The sequence below is a fragment of the Neovison vison genome, chromosome 1, assembly GCF_020171115.1.
Source record: "Neovison vison isolate M4711 chromosome 1, ASM_NN_V1, whole genome shotgun sequence".
Taxonomy (NCBI): Eukaryota; Metazoa; Chordata; class Mammalia; order Carnivora; family Mustelidae; genus Neogale; species Neogale vison.
The window spans coordinates 12,333,449-12,355,171 of record NC_058091.1 but is presented as its reverse complement, the minus strand read 5'-3'; the positions used below and the strand labels follow the sequence as shown (position 1 = coordinate 12,355,171).

The following is a 21,723-nucleotide window of genomic DNA, read 5'->3' as shown; positions in this document are numbered from 1 at the left end:
GCTAAACCATATGGGGGTCACCTGGGTGACTCAGTCAGTTAAGCGTCCGACTTTTGATCTCAGCTCAGGTCTTGATCTCAGGGTTGTGAGTTCAAGCCTTACATTGGGCTCCCTGCTGGGCATGGAGCCTACTTAAAAAAAAAAAAAAAATAGCTAAACCACATAAAAACCTTTAAATTGATCCTTGGGAAGACAGTTGACCATCCTAAGAAGAGAAATGTACTAGGAATAGATCCACTGATTACAGACCTAGATGTTTTTTTAAATCAAGCTTTGTTACTATTGGCAAGCCATTTAATTATTTTAATCCCATCTTCTCTTCTGTAGAGCATTAGTATTTATCCTGTATTGTGATTTGTTATATAAGGCAGTGTACTTCAAAGTACTTTAAAGATTCACTCAAATGCTTTATTATAACGTAGCATAAAATTATATAAAACATTTTGTATTAATGTGATAGAAGTAAAGTAATGGTATGACATTGACATTCAGAATAGCATTTGTTACTTATTTTTGTGTGAAGCACCTTTTAATTTGTCTTTTTCTCTCTCCCCTCCACCCCCCGACTTAGAAGTTGATGGATAGATTTGATTTTGGGGAAGATTCTGAGCATAGTGAAGAACCCAAAAAGGAGATTTCAGCCTCTCAACTGTAAGGGTTTTTTTTTTTCTTTACTTCCATAATTTTTTCCATTATTATTATAAACATTGGATGGGACATTGCTGTCTGAACTACCAAGTATACTTTGAATAAGTTGGGATAAAATTTCAGGCTGTTGAGTTCTAACATTACAGAAAGATGGTAGAGTTGCTGTCTTGTTGCCTCCCTATTTATTTTGGCTCCTTTCTCAGATCTTTGCAAATATTTGGGATATATCAAATTTTTTTTATAGGAGAATTGATAGATGTTGATATAGTTGTGATATTTTCTATATCGTATCAGGCATTTTATTCAATTGTAAGAATATTTGAAATAATAGGAAAGAGGCTTGCTTCTAGTGTCGGTGTCCACTTCTAGGAATTCTCCCGAATTCTGGGATTGAATCTTACTAATCAGAAGTAAGGATTGGGACTACAGGGATTTTGTTTTTTTCAAAGATAATGGATTGTACCTTTTTATTTAGATCAGTGATTTTCTTTTCTCAAGCAGTTCTGTGCAGCCTTAGGTTCTTGGAGGTTTGAGAAAGGACCAGTGGGGGAGAGGATGGTGGAGAGTGGGGGTGTGGCTGGAGGAGGATGGAGGATGATGAATGGAGGGAATGCCTCTGGGAATCTTGTTCAAGCAGAGCCCATTCATTTTATATATTGGGATAATATGTCTTAAAATATATTTCTATAATACAGAAAAAACAGATGTCCTTGTGATAAAGAGATTTTACTTGAAAAATTAAAATCTAACACTTTAGATTATGAATTACAAAGTTGGAGGAGAAATATTTGAGATTGTGTGGATTAGTGTCCTAAACAACGTAAGAATCTCCTTTAATGGTTCTGATAGGATATTTTTATAATGTTTTAATGCCTCCTATGATGACAAGTTAAATAATCTTTGTTGTTGAATCCTGTTTGATTTACTTTATACACACTGATCCGTTTTGCATTCTGAAGCAAGGAAACAAATTTGCTCCATTATCTTTTGAGACCTAGCCTTTACAATATTTGAAGTTAGGTATCATTCTTCCCCTTAGGTTTATTTGCTCCAGATGAAGTACACTTTTTTTCAACTGTTTCAAGACTTCTCACCATCCTGATTGCCCCTTTTGGGATGCCCTCTTTTTTGTTCATGTCTTACCTTGTGGCACCCAGAATTCCAGGTGTATTCCAGGTGTGAATTTCCCAGAGTATAGTTAAATTATTATTTCCTCTTATCTAAGTACTGTTTCTGTTAACATACCTAATAATGTGAATGCTTTTCTAAAGAAAGCAGATTAGTTTTGTAAAGTTTATGGTCAATTACAATTGTTGATTTCACATGTACTGATTGATAGACCATTTCTCCCATTATCTTAGAGAAGGAGTTAAAGTGACAATGTTTAGATCCTTTTAACTGTTTTTATATGTTTCATTGAAATTTTCTTAAAGTACTCTAATGTAAAAAATACTAATTTATATGTATTTAATAGTGTGAGACCATTATAACAGATCTTCCATCAGAATATCTTTAACATGTTATCCACCTGTTGAGAGATTATTGGAGAGTATCTTTCTCTTTTAACGTATTAATGTTCTGAGGTATTCCATTTTCTGTTAATATTTCAAAAGTAAACATTGTCGTAGAGTCTGTTTCATTTAATTGGCATGGGGGAGGTTAAAATCAGTTATTTTTGTATTATCTTTACTGTGTTTTAAAATGTATTTCTACTTGTTTTTCCTTCTAGTTCTCATGTTTCAGAATCTGTGAACAATTCCATTTTTCATCAGATAGCTGAACAACTACAGCAGCAAAACCTTGAACATCTCAGACAGCAGCTCCTAGAACAGCAACAGCCTCAAAAGGTTTATACCTCCATCTTGTGGTCTTTAGAGTTATTGCTATCTACATTCTATAAAGTGGTGTTTCTCAAGCATGGTGATTTTTCTTCAGTTCTAGTACTAGGAAGGTCAGCCTTTTCAGAACATTTATAGTCTTTTCTGTTACCAGAATGTGTTCTGGATATATACATGTGCTTGCTACACTAGCAGTGGAGAACAGAAAACAGAGGTGGTGTTTCGGTATTACAACTTAAAACTCCATGTGCTTTTCTCCACTCAGTTCCCTGTCAAGCAAGATCATGACGATTTTGCTTTTCTTGAGAGTGATGATGGCAAAATAGATTACTCCTTTAATTAGGCTGCTGCTGTGTGCAGGAAGTTTAGGAGGCATGCATTACATTTAATGCTATGAGATAGCATTTTGACTTCCATTGTACTGTAATGAAATTAAACATCCATTGCAAAACGGTATAGCTAATCAGATGTATAATTAGTCTTAAGACACACTGTTTGTCTTTTTTTATGTATAATTTTTTTTAAAGATTTTATTTATTTATTTGACAGAGAGAGAGATCACAAGTAGGCAGGAAAGCAGGCTTTCTCCTCAGCGGAGAGCCCGATGTGGGGCTTGATCCCAGGACCCTGAGATCATGACCTGAGCTGAAGGCAGAGGCTTAACCCACTGAGCCACCTAGGCACTCTAAGACACACTATTATTTTATGTACAGCTAAGAATTTTTAATCACTTCAAAAGTACATCTTACAGAGTTAGAAGAACCTTAATAAATTACAGGGATGATAAAGTGTAAAGAAGAATCATACTTTAGAATTGACAAAATTTGTCAGACTTCAAAGGCAGGGTTAATCCGTTACAAAGCCTGTTTTTCCTCCATTTGAGAAATACTTGCATATATAAACTGTTTAGAACATGAGTGTTTTCAAATTCCGCCCACTCTCACTTCTTCCTTATATCCAAAACTTAGTACTAAGTCATACTCCACACATTTTTTAAAGTATGAGCAGTGTGTTGTTAGGCAAATGATATATACACAGATGAACACAGGTGAACAAAAAAGCATCTGGCCTCAAATAATCTCTTCTCTAATGGAGCATGTACATCTGTATGAACACAGGGCAGAATTCTAGTTTCTGTAATAAGAGGTATAGGTGAAGAGCAGTGGAAGTAAAGGAGAGAGAAAAGTTATTTTAGTTTAAAGGGATAACAAACCTTGGACTCTGCTGGGGTCTGAACTTACCCTTTTAAATCAGATAGCAAGCATAAAATGATATTAATGGTATTTGCTAAGGTTGGAACATACACTTGTATTATGAGAATGGAATTCTGTATCTTGTTTTGAAGGAATAATTTTGAATGGTTGGAGTAGATACATCTACTACTATAGTATTTCATGTCAGGTAGATACATCTGCCTGAGAATTCAGGAACTTTAAAGGTAAAGCACAATGTAGAACATTTGGCCGTTTTTAAAGAAAAACACAAATTGTAAATCAATGAAAAGAAACAAGTTGTCAGTCATGTAATTAAAAAACCACAGAGCTGTTAGAGAGGCAGTGGGCAGTTGTGATGGAAGAGGTTATCCAATGGCAGATTCGTCCCATCTGTAAATGTGGCAATTTTAATTGTCTTAGTTCCAGTTTCCCTTCAGGAGTTGTAGTAGAAGTGGTAAAATCAAAGTAGTATTCTTAAAATTAACACCAAATTATTGAAGTGAAAATTCCTAGGAACTTGAGAGAACATTTTTCTTTTTGTTCTTTTTTGTTCTTTAAATTCAGTTAGCCAACATATAATACAGCATTAGTTTCATATGTAGAGTTCAGGAATTTGTCATTTACACGTAACAGTCATTGCTCATTTCATCATGTGCCCTCCTTAATGCCTGTCACTCAGTTACCCCATCCCCTCACCCACCTCCCCTACAGTAACCCTCATTCCCATATAATCCCATATATTCCCATAATATTCCCATAATTAGGAATTATAAGTTTGTTTGTTTGCATCTCTCGTTTCCTCCCATTCCATTTTTCAGGGTTATTCGGTCTTAAGAATCTCACCAACCAAAGAAAAACAGGTCTCTGGGCTTAGTTAATACATAATCTCAAAATTTTAAGAAAATAAGATCCTTTTGAAAGAATTAGATGTTGTTAAAAGCTTTTGTTGTTCAAAAGTGAGTGTTGAAGAAAGGGAGTGGTGAAAGAAAAGCAACTTTTCTAATTAATCAGGTAGATGGTGTTCAAAACCTGTGACAGATTTCCAATTGGAAAGTAGTGTATCAGCAGGGTAACCATTAAATTTAATAAATTGTGTAATTGGCTCTACCAAACCAGTTGCTTTCATATGATGAAGATAAGGTGAAATAATGCAGAAAAATGAAGCATTTTTGTTTACCAGTGAGCTCCTTATGGCCACCTCAAAGTTCTTAGGGTGTCTTAAAGGAATGGGATTGCCAGTGGCACCCTACTCATTGCAGCCCTGACCACACCTGCATGTGAGTGGTTCCCTAATATCCCTAACAATAGAAAACCACTGAAAACGGAGCACTTCAAGGAGTGGCTAAATTGTGAAGGGAGTAATAGTCCTGTTGGAAAGAGAATGATTGCCCTTGTCTGAAGTAAGTTCTAGTTCATGATATTGATAATTGTTTTATCAGGATATTCAAAAGATGTCAAGAAAGCTATAGCTCAAAATACTGATAATGAAAATGGTAGGACTGATAAAAAGGGCTTTTGAAAGAATGTTAGGAATAGAAAGATTGTGGAAGATATAGCCACTTAATAATGAAGAGCTATCATATGTAACTTACTTTGATTCAGTATTTTTTTTATATAGGAGTTTATAATGGAAAGAGTAGAATTGAACATGATAAAACCTAAGATGGGTGATAATATTAAGAGCCTGTTGTTGCTTTAAGTGATTTGAAATCTCGGCTCACATAAATCGCATTTCATGGTACTGCAATTGTAGGATTATAGCCTAGCATGCGTGGATTTCAGTAAGGCTTTCAACAGTATTTCCTGTCACTTACACAGAAAAAAATGGAGGAACATGGGTCTATAACTGATCAAAACGTGACACTTCGTGAGTGTTAATCCAACTTTGAAAGAAGTTTCTGCTAGCTGCTGTTACCCTTCTATTTTTTCAGTATTTTATTCAGTATTCAGTGTTCTGTCTTCTATTTTTTCAGTATTGATGCTTTACATGAGGACATCATTGAAGAAACTAGAAGTGTATCCCAGGATATATACTAAGGATGTATACCAGTGTTATCAGTAAAGCTGTCATTTGCCACCTGGGTCCAATGGATCCTTTTAAAATAGATGTGAAGTCATCTCACAGATAGTTTACAGAAGTGAGACTAAAAGAGATAGGGGGAAATACTTGATGAGTAGTTTTAGTTTACATAATTGAAATGTAATCAACATTTTTGTGTCCATTAAATTCAAATGTCACACATTCTTTTAGCAAAATAGAGCAATCTGGGTTCTTGTTGCAAAATACTGCAAGATAAAGTCCTTCCTATTAACTGACTAAGTGGATGGAAAGACCCGGTTTTTGTCCTTAGAGACACATTTTTCTGCCATAAGTTTTGGAGTTTGAGAAATACATTTAGGTTATGATCATCTGAGAACTCATAGTTCACTTAGGTATTAAACTAATACCTAATCATTAGAATCTAGAATGCTGTTCTTTTTCGCATCATGTTCTACTATTTTGTTTACTAATTATGAAATATATTCCTCTTGTCAGTTTTCTTCTCCTTACCATTATGTACAGAAACGGAAAAATCTATTCAACTATGTTTCCAGGAAAGCACAAAGCAGACTACAAAGATAGTGTCTCCGGCCTTATTTTTACTTTCTTGAAATATACAGTATTTTTGGTAATGCAATACAACTGGGTGGTAATGATTTTATTTCACTATTGAATCACCCTTCTTGGCAGTGACATTCCTTTTTCTTTTCTGTATTATTTTAGTCTTTCTTGAAATAATTGGGAATAATCGATGGATAATAACAGAGTAATTCTTGGGATGATGAAATAGAAAAATGTTTCAATATTTAAGACAATAAGACCTCTAAAATCTCACAACATGTCTTAGATACAGCAAAGGGTCCAATGGACCTAATGCTAATTGCAAGGTAATAGGATAATTTTTACTTGAATTTTTATTTTTATTTTAATAGTCATTATTTTGAGAGAGAGCCCATGCACGTGACTGCACAGAGGGAGCAGAGGGAGAGGGGGAGAAAGTCCTAAGCGGGCTTTGCACTTGTGCGGAGCCCAAAGTGGGGGCTTACCTCAAAACCCTGAGATCATGACGTAAGCAGAAATCAAGAGTTGGTTGCTTAACTGACTGTGCCACCCTGGCATCTCTTAGTTGAATTCTGAAGTAAATTTTCTCTTTGTTCTTCAGAAGATCTCTAAGAAAGAATAAAGCTTTTAAAAAAAAAAAAAAGTCGAAGGATAAAGGTTATGAAATTACAGTCTTTCCAAATGGGTAAAACTGAAATACTAAAATTAATTGCAGTGGATCTTGGTTGGTTATACCAAGAATTAACCATTAAATAGGAAAATAAGGGTAAAAAACAAGGGGGGGGGAATAGGAAGCTTAAGATAAATGGAGAAGCAAGAAAAATGTGATGTGAAGAATATATGCATACTAACTTGAGGACCAGTTAGATTCCAGATGGAGCTGAAAATCCCCTTTCTGTGTTAAGAATTCTGTTACTATACTTTTAAAGATGTAAGCCAGGATTTTGCTTAAAATGTGTTTGGTTTATTTGGGGAGAGTGGTTGCTTACTGATGTTTTGGCCAGTACTGTGGCATGTAATAGTTGTTTCACAGAAGTCTCTTCTACTTTAGCTTTTCATTTATTTCTAAACCTTGATCATGTTACTTGTTCTTAGAGAACCTGTTCCTTTATAAAGTGAGAAACTTGGAACAGTTCTTTAAATGCTCTTTTTGGCTCTTAATTTTTATGCGTTTTCTTTCAGATAGATGTCATTAGAATAAGAATTTTAAAATCTTACTGAGATACATAACTAATGTGTACAACATTGTGATTTGATACATTTATATATTGCAGTAAGCTAACACTTCACTCATGTCCTAAAACTGTCATTTTTTTGTGGTGGGAACAGTTAGCTCTAGTCTTTTAACAACTTTGAAGTTTATAATATTGTCTGTAGTCACTGTGCTTTACAGATAAAGAGACTGAATTTCACAATTCAAGTAACTTGTTCACAGAGTTTGTAATGAGGGACTAGTATTTTTGAGTTACTCTTATCTGTTAATTATTTTAGTGTCTCCCAGCTTGTGTACTACCCGTAACTATTTTTATTAATCTTGAACACCTGCAAAGATGTTTTAGAAAAGTTTATGTGGGAAGACATTTTCATAATTAGTTTTCTTATTTTTAGTTAATACCATAGTATATGCAGTTGCTAAATTGGATTCAGACTATTAAGTATAAGTAGTATGACTGTATCAAGTTGCTATACATCTAGTCCCAGCAAAAAAAGAGGGGAGGAGATTCAAATTTTAAGTATTCCTTTAATTAGTCTTCATTGCCTAACTCTTATTAGTTTCTGAAATATATTACATATTTCAGAGTACTTCCTAATACAGGTTGAGAAAGCCCAAATTGAGAACTGTTTTACTAGATCAGTTAATTTGATAATGATATTTGAGCTTTGTTTTGCCTCTACACATTAATGTATGACTTAGTTCTTTAATGTAAAGTACTTTCACATTAAAAGTATTACAGCATTTTATAAAAATGCTAATTGCTGTTGAAATTCTAGATTCATTTAACTTTGTGCTGTTAACATATTTTTTATGATGTAATACCTTTATTCTTAGAAGTATAATGATTATATTTTCCACAATTAAAAATTTATTTGAAGAGCTACTTGATCTTAACCATTCTAATAGAGTCTTCTCCCTTTTTTATAGAGGTGTCCCATGCTCTTAAGTAAACTTGGATTTGTACAAAAGTGTGATTTTAGATTGATTATAGTTGATTTAATGTGGGAATTCTATATGTGTTGGGCTCCTTTTTAAAACTTTTTAAAAATTGTGACGTTTGCATGTTTAAATTCTGTTGTAATAATATGCATGGTTTCTTAATGTTTGTGTGTTTGTATACATTCTCAATAGGCAACCCCTCAGGATAGTCAGGAGGGAACATTTGGATCAGAGCATTCCGCCTCACCATCACAAGGGAGCAGTCAGCAGCATTTCCTTGAACCTGAGGCGAATTTGGATGATTCTATAGATATTCAGCAACAGGTAAAAAGTTAATGTTTTTCTAGGTCATAAATTCTAAATTATTTAGAGGAAAATATTATAAAATATGGTAAATGTTTTAATTTTATGTAAAATACTTTATGCAAAATAATGATAATGTCCTAAATTTTTCCTCACACTTAAGGTCTATACTGACCATGTTACTTAATACTAGGCATTAATGCTGCTATGGTGAATATTTTGTAAGGCAGAATTTTAAGTATATATTGCATCTCAGTAAGCCATTTTATTTGCTATTCTTTTGACTTTCAAGGATATGGATATTGATGAAGGGCAAGATGGAGTGGAAGAGGAGATCTTTGAACAAGAGGCAAAGAAAGTGGCTGTTCGCTCAAGATCAAGAACACATTCACGATCTCGTTCAAGGTTCTACAATAATATTTAAGAGTAGCTGTGTGTGAACTTTCAAAAGTGGGCTCTGTTTCTTTATATCAAGATTAAAGGAATGTTTTTCTTAAAGTGACATACTGTCCAGAAAGAAGTAATTCAGAATTTCAAAAACAGAAGAATTCTTTGTCCTCTTTTAATTGGGTATATCTGTGGCCATTATTTGAATATTATACATTAATTGTAGCCAATTAACCATATCACAAGACTTGGATTTGGGATTATACCTGATTTTAGTTAATAATATTATGATTATATGCAGCTAAGGATACTATTGCCTCTGAAAACTGTTCAGTCAAGATATAGAGGAACGGTGTTTAGAAAATCTGTTGTATTTCTTCGATTTTATTTCATCTTATAATAATACCAAAAGTGATCATAAAAATAAAACTATAAGAATTTTTTTAATAAATATTAAGCATAGTATCAGATTATTATAAAGTATATCTTAACGGTTTTCTTTGTTAGCTTTTCAACATGGCTAAATCTCATTAATGTACATGCTTATTCAAATTTGAGTTGAGGTTTCCTTAACCTGGTAATTCTCATGTAGTTTATATATATTGTTTTTGCTATAAATTGTCTTAAAACTTTAAGTCATTAGTCTTTAATATTAATATAACCTATTGTCTACACGTCAATATCCCTGAAAATCTGAGCAGTATATGTTGGAAGAAGGGCAGTATCTTTGATGACTTACTAGTCATTCCTTACTTGTTTCAAGAAGTTACTTGTATTTACCTCTTTTAAATGAGAGCCTGTGAGTTCTACTCTATAAACCCATCTCAGCTCAGTGAGTCATCTAGCCAAAACAAATACAGTGTTAGAGCTAAAATCTTAACAGCTTCTTTGTCTTAACAAACCTCCTTATTAAGATTTTGAAGCAGTACAGTGATGTATGGTTGATAGGAAAAGAAGAAACTTTCAGTAACACCTGTATTTAAAGTTAAGCACTTTGAAATTTTAGAAGTTGAAAACTTACAAGCAGAATTCTTTAGTGGCCTAATGCCCTGTTGGAAACATTCTCTGTTTCCTAATTTTAAGAGTATAGTGTCTTTATCACCTAAGGAATTTTTTTTTAAATTTTTTATTTTTTATAAACATATATTTTTATCCCCAGGGGTACAGGTCTGTGAATTGCCAGGTCCACACACCCCACAGCACTCACCAAAGCACACCCCCCTGCAATGTCCATAACCCCACCCCCCTTCTCCCAAGCTCACCTAAGGATTTTTAAATTTTCTTTAGTCTTTCATTCTTATTCTTGACTCTTTCTTGAAAAATGAGTTGGAGGACACTGAAGAAAAGAAAGTAAGGATTACTGGATAGAATCTTACTGGATTCTGCTTAGTGGATAGAATCTGATTCTCTTCTACCTGGTATCAGTACAAATCATTGCAAACAAACATCTGTTACAGTATGGGCTTGAGCAATACATAGGTTTGAGAAAATGTATGTTTGATACTTCATTCATTCTACTTAAACATTTTTTAAGAGGTGGTTAAATATAAAACCTTGTGTGTGTGTGTGTGTGTGTGTGTCTCCCCCCACTCCCTTACCTATAAGTGAGAAGTTTGACAGAAGAATAATATTGTTGTTAGAAGTAAAATAAGATTTTTTTTTTTTGTAGATCACCCAGAAAACGAAGGTCTCGGTCACGGTCTGGTTCTCGAAAACGTAAACACAGAAAGCGATCACGCTCACGCTCACGAGAAAGAAAGAGGAAGTCATCACGTTCATACTCAAGTGAAAGGAGAGCGAGAGAAAGGGAGAAAGAACGACAGAAGAAGGGATTACCTCCAGTTCGATCTAAAACATTAAGTGGTAAGTGACACAGTTTTACAAAGCTTTGGTTTCAACAGATGTTAAAATCATTAACTGCCAGAGTCAACTATTTTTAGACCTAGAAATTGAAAAGTAGTTTAGTAAATGAATAATTTTATCCTTGGTTTTTGTTAAGTGATAGAGGAGAAAAGAAAAAGGAAGAACAGGTTCTTATGAAACACTAAGATCATTGAGAGTTGATTTTTTTTAAAACACAAATTGGAAAATATAGAACTTGATTCATAACATATTAAGTGGACTAGGCCTACTGTCTCTTACATAGACACTGTGGTTTCTACTCAGAGTGTCATAGCCAAGTTTGACCACCAGGTCTGGGGAGTAATTATTGAAGGAAGCGTATAGATTTTAAAGCTAATTGTAAATTACTGCATTGGCACCAAGAGAGAGATTCCCACTGTACAAACTTTCCCTCCTTTATATGTTAATTGGTAATGTATAATTAGAGCAAATTTGTTAATAGTGAGAGTTTGAAGGAGAGTTTACTCTGCAGGAATTTAAGTAGTACCAGATTATTTCTGAAGGATTTCTAGTGAGTTAGGATTTCTAAGGTGAACAGACCTACTGCAGATGAGCAAAGTGCATAAAATGGGGCAAAATGTCATTCTTTGCCAAGAGCTGAACACTGATCAGGTTGTCTAATTTCTGAAAGTCTTCTAATAAACTCTTTCTGCTATGGAGATAGATAAATAATTGGTATAATTTATACTGCTGAATCATCCTGGATACCCAGGCTTATAATTAAAAGCAACATCCAGCCTCTTACTAAGTTCTGGCATTTTCAGCAAGCTGTGGCTATCTTTCCAGAATCATACCTGATTGTGAGAGCCAGTGCTAATTTAATAATGTTGATATTCCTAAGTCTGAAAATTTGTTTGTCTCCTTAGGGTGAGAGACCAAATTCAAACATTTTAGTGCTATCTGATAAAGAAGTAACATCAAAGATCTGACCATAAAATCTGTGCTGTGCCTCCCTTCTCATGATACCATTAGGACATACAGAATCACCCATTTTAGGATTTAAGTGGAGTCTCTTGCATTTAGTTCCTCACTTTACTTAACCATATTATAGCTGCCACCTTTTACATAGTTATCCACCATGGAGTTTATTTCCTGTTGCTGTGTTTTTTTTTTTCATGAGTCAAACACCATAAAAAGAAAATTCAGAAAGCACATAAGAAAATACAGTGAAAATATATCCCTCATTATTTGCCTCAAAACTCTCCTTACTCCAAAGCAATTTCGTGTGGCCCCAGTGCATTTTAAACACAGAAGGTAGTATTTCCCTACATTGGTCCTGTGAACACAGAATCTTCATGAGTAGTGCAGTGGATATGGAACATCAACAAGCAGTAATATTCCAGGAATCAGTGTCCGTCCATCGTCGTCGTCTTCGTCGTGGTGTGCACCCCCCCCCCCACCAGCCGTGGAATGGGGGAGATTCATTATTGCTTTCTGGGTTTTAAAAAAAAAAGTTCTCTGTGAGAAAGATTGTGGCGAAACTACCTTGAAACAGTAGGGGAAACATGGAACATCTTTCAGGAAGATTAAAGCAGCTGTGATGTGGTAGAAAGAATAATGAAGTGGTGGGACCTATTGTGAAAGAAGTCGAAAAATTTGCTGAGGGTTTGTGGTAGGTTGAATAGTGGTCCTCCGGACCAAAGATGTTCGTAGCCAAATTATTGGAACTTGTAAATATGTTACATCACATGGTGTGATTAATCAGGATTTTGGTGTGGGAAGATTAACTTGGGTTATCCAGAACAGCTCAGTGTAATCCAGGGGTCCTTCCTTATAAGAGAGAAACAAGAGGGTCAGAGGGAAAAGGTGATGTGAAGATGGAAGAAAGATGAAGATAGGTAAATGCTCCACTGTTGGCTTTGAAGATTGAAGTTGGGGTCATGAGCCAAGGAATGTAGGCAGTTTGCCAAGGAAACACATTCTCCCCTAAGAGTGTCCAGAAAGAATACAAGCTTGTTGATCCATTTTAGACCTCCACAACTGTAAGAGAATATGTTTTTTTGTTCTAAGCTACTAAGTTTGTGGTACTTTGTTACAGCAATAGAGTAAAACTAATATATTGTACCTTGAGACTTTGGTTGAATAATAAGTTATATGTACATAGGGTGAGACTGTGTGAGGCAAAGAAGAAATAGGGTAAGAACATTACCAGCGAATCTGTTGGTTGAATGATTTTTTTTTTTTTAAAGATTTTATTTATTTATTTGGCAGACAGAGATCACAAGAAGGCAGAGAGGCAGGCAGAGAGAGAGGAGAAAGCAGGCTCCTTCCTGAGCAGAGAGCCCGATGTGGGGCTGGATCCCAGGACCCTGGAATCATGGCCCAAGGCAAAGGCAGAGGCTTTAACCCACTGAGCCACCCAGGCACCCTGGTTGAATGATTCTTAAAACTAACAGAGATCTGGAAGACCTTTGAGTTAAAACCAGCTGGAGTAGAGAAATCTGGTTGAAAAACCTTCGTTCTGTAGAGATCTTGCAGTAGTCACTAGTGTGGGGTTAAATTAGCTCTAGAAAAAAACCTGCTGGAGGCCTGCCCCGTAATAGATAAAAGATCATCAAAAGGATGGAAACTTTCTCTTTAAAAATGACATTGATGTAAATCTAGACTTACTAAACTCCGCAAATGTATCAGCTGCTGTTAATATTTTGCAAGTGTTTTTGGGAAAAGAAAATGTTCCTGGAGTCATGAACTGTACAGCTTAAAGTAGGCGACAGGTTTATGTGTAGGTCTGTTTGTTAAAGGGAAGTACTTCCTGCAGTTAAAATATCTTTTAAGTTTTTCATGAAAACAAGTTAAGGAGTTCAAATTTTAGCCTTTTCCCCCATGTATCTCCATGCACATTATTTAAGAATAAGGTGCTGTTTTCACATTTAACTATTGATGAGGAAGAAACATTCACTTAATCATTCCATCACAGACGATGAAAGGTGCAGAGATAGGATTGTAGTGAAAAGTGTTTTTGTGACTTTGTTGCATATTAGAATTACATACAGAATCTTAAATTCCCAGTTTCCAACCTGTTGTACCCCATAGCCCTTCATCTTTTAGGGTGACACCCAGGTAGCCATAGGTGATTAAAGTATGCAGCCAAGCTTGAGATCAGGTAACACACAGGAGGTTGAATTTGCAGTAGGTATAGATGAACATCTGAGATTTTAGTTCATTTTAAGCATAACAGATAAAAATGTCACCTAAGTGTTTTATTTTTTTTTATTATTTTTTTTTTTAAGATTTTTTTTTTTTTTTTTTTTTTTTACTTATTTGAGAGAGAGAGACAGTGAGAGAGAGCACGAGCGAGGAGAAGGTCAGAGGGAGAAGCAGACTCCCCATGGAGCTGGGAGCCCGATGTGGGACAACCTAAGTGTTTTAAATATCCAGTTTAAATCTTATTTATTAGTGCTTTTTCTTCAGCTGCTTGAAAGAAATAGCTGTGTCTGTGTGATTTAGGTCATTTGTCTCTTTAATGTCTTGACAGTATGTAGTACTACTTTGTGGGTTGGTCAGGTGGATAAGAAGGCGACCCAGCAAGATTTAACCAATCTGTTTGAAGAGTTTGGACAAATTGAATCCATTAATGTAAGTATCACTCTTATACGATAGTTTAAGGTTAAAAATATACATATAGAGGATTATCAGTCAGAGAGTCACTTTGGTTCCTAATGAGTCCAGTAGAGTATCTGCCTTTAATAATGCACATCCTTATAAGGATTATTTGACTTTAGTCATTTCTGTGTTTATTTCTGCTCCTGTTATTCTCCTTAATTAATTTTTCTTTTCTGGTGGAATTCTAGTGAAATGTTCTTCGGGGTGTTATAGCAGTATAGCTAGCACTTGGTTCCTAAAGGCATCTGGTGTTCGGGTTAGCAGAAACCCTATTTGTGACCTATTTTAATTACACCCCCCCCCTTTTTTCATAATGAAAATGAGGAAACTGAGTCCCAGAGAATTGTAATCACCTACACATGAGTACACAGATAGTAGTGGAGACACAATAGGACTTGGGGGCCCAGTCTTTGTACCAGTCCCCTTGCTCCTCTCGCCATCTCTCCCTCTCTCAGGAGAGAGAAAAACAGTGACAAGAAAATCTGTCTTTGACTTTTGACTTTGAACTTGAGCGCAACTCTTTCACTCCTCAGCTTGATTTTTTTCAGCACTTTTGCTCCATCCAGTCTCTTTTGAGCATTTTATTCTTCCTGAAGGTCTCTTCCCTCTCCCACCCCCCAGGGCTAAAACTAAGTCATAGAATGTTTTATAGAGATTTGTTTCAGAAGCCTAATTCATTAACCCTATGATTTTATTCACTGTTGTTACTTTTCTGTCTGTTGGACTTTCAACATTTTTTACCAGGAAATTGGCTGCCTTTCCTTTCTAATCTTAGATCCTTACATGACCAAACTTGACTTTTCCTTATTAATAAGAGCACTCTTCACTGAATTGTTTGACCATTTCGTATACTACTTTCAACCATACATGATCTCATTGGAACCTCACAAGAAGCTGCTTAAGTAATTCCCATTGCTTTTTACTAGTGAGGAATCTCAGTGATTTGCCTGAGTTGCACAGACAATAAATAGTTGATTGGTTGAGTGTTTTAACTTGGGAGTTTTATATTCCTTTCCCTACACTAGGAGTATGCTGTGGGCTTTTCTTACTCTTTTGTCTTTTAAAATTTCATCTGTCAAAATATAAATTATCTTCCAGAGTCCTTGGTTGATCATGTAACCTCTGAATTTTTTTCTTATTTTCCCCTGAGATGTCAGAAATGTGTTGACAGTTGAAAGAATAGGGATGCCCAAGATCATTGTCTTTAAAGATCCTGAATCCAAGCAGCATTTGGATTGTCCTATTAAGTGTGACATTTTTGGCCTTTGTTCTGTAGTCTTTTGGGTATTAGTTTGCCTCTTCTGTAATACCTTTTAAGAGCATAGTACTTACAAATAGTAGGTACTGAGTTATTTTGTGAACTGAAATGTATTGAATGGCTAATGATAAAATCCAGAATTTGAAAATTTGATGGAAAATGTATAAACCTTTCACTTGATTTGGAGGGGAGTTTGAGGACTGAGTAAATAGTCCGTTTGATTTAGCATTTAGGGGGTCATTAGTAAGCTGGAAGACAATTTTTCAGTGCATTGATAAAGAGTTGGGTCTATATTGCAGAAGAGAAAGAAATGTGTAGGGGGTTAGACTTCTTTTTTGAGAAGTTTGGTATTCAAGTTTTGGAAACTAGCTTGACGTGAACTCTGAGTGAAAGTGAAAACACTAAGGCTGTTTTCCTATTTGTGTTAAAAGCTTTGTCCGGAAGCACTTGGGCAAAATTAAGTTTGTATAGTGAAGCTTTAGTGTCACCATTCGTTGTAGATTATAGATTTCATATTAAGGATAAGATACTTCCCCCAAACAAAAATCTTTCTGACGTTACTCAGTATGACATTTGGAAAAATTGAAATACTTTCAATTATTTGAATAAATTACATGCTTTCAAATATGTTGGCCATGCAGTATTGGTTTCTTTTTATCTGGTTGTATTGTATACATGTCTTTTTTACACTTTTTGTTATAGTATATACTGTGTATTAGACAAACTTTGATTGACATATGATAGTCACGATTTTGCTTATGTTATGACGTAGAATGAGACCCAACCAAATTTAGAATTCTTTTTAAACTAACTAATTAGTTGTACATGGGTAATACCAATAAACAGCCAAAGAAAGAAAAGGGAAAAACCATTGAGTCTTAATAGTCTAAGTGATCTGTTTCATTAAAACCATAAAATAATGTCAGAATGAATGCCTTCGTGTTTACTGTTTCTAAAGAAAAAAATTTTTTTAATAGATGATTCCTCCCAGGGGTTGTGCTTACGTCTGCATGGTTCATCGACAAGATGCTTTTCGGGCTCTTCAGAAACTTAGTTCCGGATCATATAAAATTGGGTCCAAGGTCATTAAGGTGAGATTGGAGGGGAGGGAGCCATGCTCTCCTTTCACTGGATTATTAGAATGTTCCTGTATTTGATACATCTTCTTTTTTTAATGTTAAGGAAAAACCTCTAGAAAAGTTATTATTTCAGTATTGTTAAGTTATAGAATTAGAAATAGGTTAAAAATAGTAACTAAAACTTTAGTCAGATGATTCTTTGAAATCACACTTCTAGTTCTCTTGTTCAACCAGGGCACCATTTTATGAGTAGAACTTTCTTTACAAATTCTTTTTCCTTTTCTTTCTTTCTTTTCTCTTCCTTCTCTTTCCTTCCTCTCCTCTCTTCTCTTCTCTTTTCCTTTCTTTCTTTCTTTTTTAAGCGACCTCCACACCCAGTGTATGGGGCTCAAACCTATAACCCTGAGATCCAAGAGTTGCATGTGCCACCAGCTGAACCAGCCAGACACCCCAATAAGCTTACCTTTTATTCACTACTTTCTCCTAATGCTTCCTAATTTATACCACTTAAGTATATTATTATTTCCTCCTTTTTAACATCTTATGTTGTATAACCGAGGCTACTGTGAAGGGTTTATTAATAAGTCTATTTTTTTTCTTCTTAATCTTTAAACTGAGTGTTTATTGTATATTTCAAACATACTGTATATGTTTATTTGTATATTGTATATTGTTTATTTTTACTTCTTGTGACTAATTTACATTTTATTTCTGCACTTGATTTATTTTGTCAGTTTCTGCAACTGAGTTAAAAACTTTAAAAAAAAACTTCCAAGGTAGACAGTGTTTTGTCGTTTCATGGCAGAGAGTTTCCTCTGTGTGAAGTGTCTCTTTTCCAGGACTACCAAGATACTGTTTAAATTATGATAACTACTCTAATTATTACTAATGTAGGTTGACATTTTTATGGTGAAAAGTAGATTTGGATTGTTTTGGAAGTGTGTTTTTTAGTTTTAGTAAAAAGTGGAAATAAATACCATGTTATAAATGCTGTTGCTATCTAATGCAGGCTTTATTTTAAAAACAAAAACAGGAGATACATGGAAAAACTTGGCTACTCTTACTTTTCTAGCATCAAGTGATGCTTTGCTTGTTAGCTAAGTATTTTTTTATTTTTTTAAAGGTTTTTGTTTTGTTTTGTTTTGTTTTTAAGGATTTTACTTATTTATTTGACAGAGATCACAAGTAGGCAGAGAGGCAGGCAGGGAGAGAGAGAGGAGGAAGCAGGCTCCCTGGTGAGCAGAGAGCCTGATGCGGGACTCGATCCCAGGACCCTGAGATCATGACCTGAGCCGAAGGCAGGGGCTTAACCCACTGAGCCACCCAGGCGCCCTAAAGATTTTATTTATTTGTCAGAGAGAGACAGAGTGCACAGGCAGGCAAAGTGGCAGGCAGAGTCAGAGGGAGAAGCAGACTCCCTGCCAAGCAGGAGCCTGATGTGGAGGTCGATCCTAGGACACTAGGATCATGACCCAAAGTGAAGGCAGCCGCTTAACCAACTTAGCTACCCAGGCGTCCCTGTCCAAATAATTTTATTTGTATTTATATTGTTTGCATATAATTTTGAACATTTTATCTGGTTTTTAACTGTATACGTGAACTTTCTGTTTTCTTCTCTTCATTCCTAATAGATTGCTTGGGCTTTAAACAAAGGTGTAAAAACAGAATATAAACAATTCTGGGATGTGGATCTTGGAGTTACATATATACCATGGGAGAAAGTTAAAGTGGATGACTTGGAAGGTTTTGCAGAAGGAGGCATGATTGACCAGGAAACTGTAAATACTGGTAAGAACACTAAAGGTAGTTTTGTTGTTTTAAAAAACTATGCTTAAAAAGTTGTAATTGATGAGAGTTGTGCATGATAAGGTGAACTGTGCTTATTTTATTTCCTGGATTCTATGCCCCCAAAAGAGGAAAAGGAAAACAAAACACTGCCATTTCCAGTATATATGCTTAATGTGTCTTATTTCCTAAATGTCAAAGTATAGTGTTTTAGAAGTCTATAAATGTAGCATTTTTCCTGTATGTTTAGAGTTCTGCTGTTTCAGAGAAAGAGTTATGTATATGGAGACTTTTTTTTTTTTTTAATTTGACAGAGAGAGCAAGAGAGGGAATGCAAGCAGGGGGAGTGGGAGAGAGAGAAGCAGGCTTCCTGCTAAGCAGGGAGCCGGATGCAGGCTCAGTCCCAGGACTTTGGGCTCATGCTTAATAACTGAGCCACCCAGGCATTCCTGTGGAGACTTTTAAATTAAATATTTCAGTTACTTGAGTTTAAGTAAGAACTGGGAATGTAAGAAGTTTCTTTGAAGGACTTCTAGATTATTTTGGTTAGTATCCATGTGGTGAATGGCAGGAATAGAATCTTAGTTTAGAGAGCTGTACTTCCGGTTCATGCAGTTCTAGAATGCTTAGAACCAAATGATCATCTGGCCTGTTTTTTTAAATTTGTGTTTTTATTTTTAAAAATACCAGTTATAGGGACGCCTGGGTGGCTCAGTTGGTTGAGAGGCTGCCTTCGGCTTGGGTCGTGATCCCAGCATCCTGGGATCGAGTCCCATATTGGGCTCCTTGCTCAGCGGGGATCCTGCTTCACCCTCTGCCTCTGCCTGCCACTCTGTCTGCCTGTGCTTGCTCTTTCCAACAAAAAAATAAAATAAAATTAAAATACCAGTTATAAATTGACAAAATAGTTAGCATTTATAACCAGTAAGAAATCTTAAAATGGATACTTAGAAAATAATTGAAATGAATTGAAATAATTGAAATAATTGAAATGAATAATTGAAAATAATTGAAATAGCTTATTTCTTCACATCTTAGCTCTTTTACCAAAGTAAGCTAGCTAATTTTCAGTATATATTCATTCTTAGGCCAGTGCAAATATTTTCAAACATTTTTTCAGTACTTTTCTTCTTGTCAGTCTTTTTATTTTTTTATTTATGTTTCTCTTAAACACTTACTCATTCAGTAAATACTTTAGTTCCTATTGTTTGCCAGCCATGATTTTAGGAACTGGGATTGTATCAGTGAGACAGACAAAAAATCCTTCCTCTCCTGGAGTGCACATTGTAGTACAGAGGTTGACAGTCAATAGCCCATGGGTCAAATCCTGCCTGCAAGCTCTTCTGTAGGGTTTCATTGAAACCATACTCAGTTGTATGGTTTAAAATACTTTATATTTGATGACTTTTTTTTCAACAGCAGTTGAATAGTTGCAACAGAGAACATGTGCCTGGAAAATCTTAAATACTTAGTATAGGGAAAGTTTGCCAACCTGTGTTTCCAGTGGAAAGAAACAGACAATAAACAAAATGGATAAACTCTATAATATTTCTAGGTTGCTAAGTTCTAAGAAAAAAAATCAGGGAAAAGAGAACAGTATGGGTGTGGAGCTGTTGCAGTTTTATGTGAAGAAGATGTAATGGAGAGAGTGATATTTGAAGGAGTGAGACGTACAGCTCTCTGGAGAAAGCATTCTAAAGAGAGGGAACAGTATGTGCAAAGTCTGTTAAAAAATTATGAGACCAGTATGATTTGAGCAAAGTTAGCGAGGAATGAGGAGTAGGAGATAAAGTCAGGTGTACAGAAGACAGAGTCATATTATACTCTTAGTAGTCATTATAATGACTTTTGATCTTGACTCTGAGGGCGGTGGAGAACCATTAGAAGAACCAAGAGTTTCTTTGTTCTATTTTTGCATAGTTGTGTTTTCAGAAAGATTTTTCTTAATTGGGTTAATACTTTTCCTTGTCGGTCTCCTCTTGTACCTTGTGACACAATATAGAGTAAGATTTGGTCCTCCTATATCAGACAGCCTTTGAGGTAATATCTATGATATCTTCTAATTATTTTAGTATCTTTCATTTGTGTCTTGTGTCATGCTTCTTTGGACTCCTTAGTATTCTCATCAGACTTACCTGGCACCTATAGTTGAGGACACATCTTAAAGGTCTGCCAAGGTAGATGAAGATGTGGTGATGAAATAAATGTATATGTAGAAATAAAATGAAAATTTTGCACTTTGCACCTGTCCAGAGGAAATCAATTTCCAAATATTTTGTTTAGAGTGGGAAACTGTGAAAAGCTCAGAACCCGTTAAAGAGACGGTCCAGACAACTCAGAGCCCAACTCCAGTTGAAAAAGAGACAGTGGTCACAACCCAGGCAGAGGTTTTTCCTCCACCTGTTGCTATGTTACAGGTTAGTGCTGGGTGTTTTGTTAATTGTTAATGTGTTGTCTTATATTTCTGTTTTTACTCCTGTATTTACTTTATAAAACTTGAAGGAAGTTGTCCAAAATAGAATAAATTAGTTTTGTAAAATAATTTTGGGGAAATTTTTTTTAATGGTGTCATTTATATGTAAATGTTTGTTTATTGTACAAGTATTCATGGTCTGCTGCTATGACATTCACTGTTCAAGGCACCTGGGATAAGGCTACATTAGTGGAAAGAAAACCATGCAAACCCCTGTCCGTGTGCAGCTTTTGTTTTCAATAGGGGAGATAGAAAATGTAAAAGAAGTAATTTTGTGAGATACTGTGGAAGGAAGAGAGACTGTGAGGGTTATTAGGAGTGCCTGGATAAGTGCTTATGATTGTGAATAAAATGGTCAGAGCAGACTCGAGAATGTGACATTTGGGTGACGACTCAGAGTTGCTGAGGGAATTAACCATGTGGCTACCTGAGGAAGAGCGCTCTATGCAGAGGGAACAGCCAGTGCAAAGGTGGCC

At 35.3% G+C, this 21,723-nt stretch overlaps 1 protein-coding gene across 6 annotated transcripts in view; it reads left to right on the top strand.

Annotated features, from left to right (window-relative positions):
- Window positions 1-21,723, top strand: part of SCAF8 (SR-related CTD associated factor 8) — a 152,944-nt gene that overhangs the window by 57,068 nt on the left and 74,153 nt on the right. For 5 of the 6 annotated variants that reach the window (XM_044243426.1, XM_044243435.1, XM_044243473.1 and 2 more), the window contains 9 exons: window positions 572-651; window positions 2,378-2,495; window positions 8,650-8,781; window positions 9,053-9,165; window positions 10,817-11,010; window positions 14,525-14,625; window positions 16,888-17,001; window positions 18,621-18,777; window positions 21,058-21,191. In XM_044243426.1, coding sequence (XP_044099361.1) covers window positions 572-651; window positions 2,378-2,495; window positions 8,650-8,781; window positions 9,053-9,165; window positions 10,817-11,010; window positions 14,525-14,625; window positions 16,888-17,001; window positions 18,621-18,777; window positions 21,058-21,191 — 1,143 coding nt within the window. The remainder of the gene's footprint in view (window positions 1-571; window positions 652-2,377; window positions 2,496-8,649; window positions 8,782-9,052; window positions 9,166-10,816; window positions 11,011-14,524; window positions 14,626-16,887; window positions 17,002-18,620; window positions 18,778-21,057; window positions 21,192-21,723) is intronic. The other variant, XM_044243444.1, reaches the window with a different exon arrangement.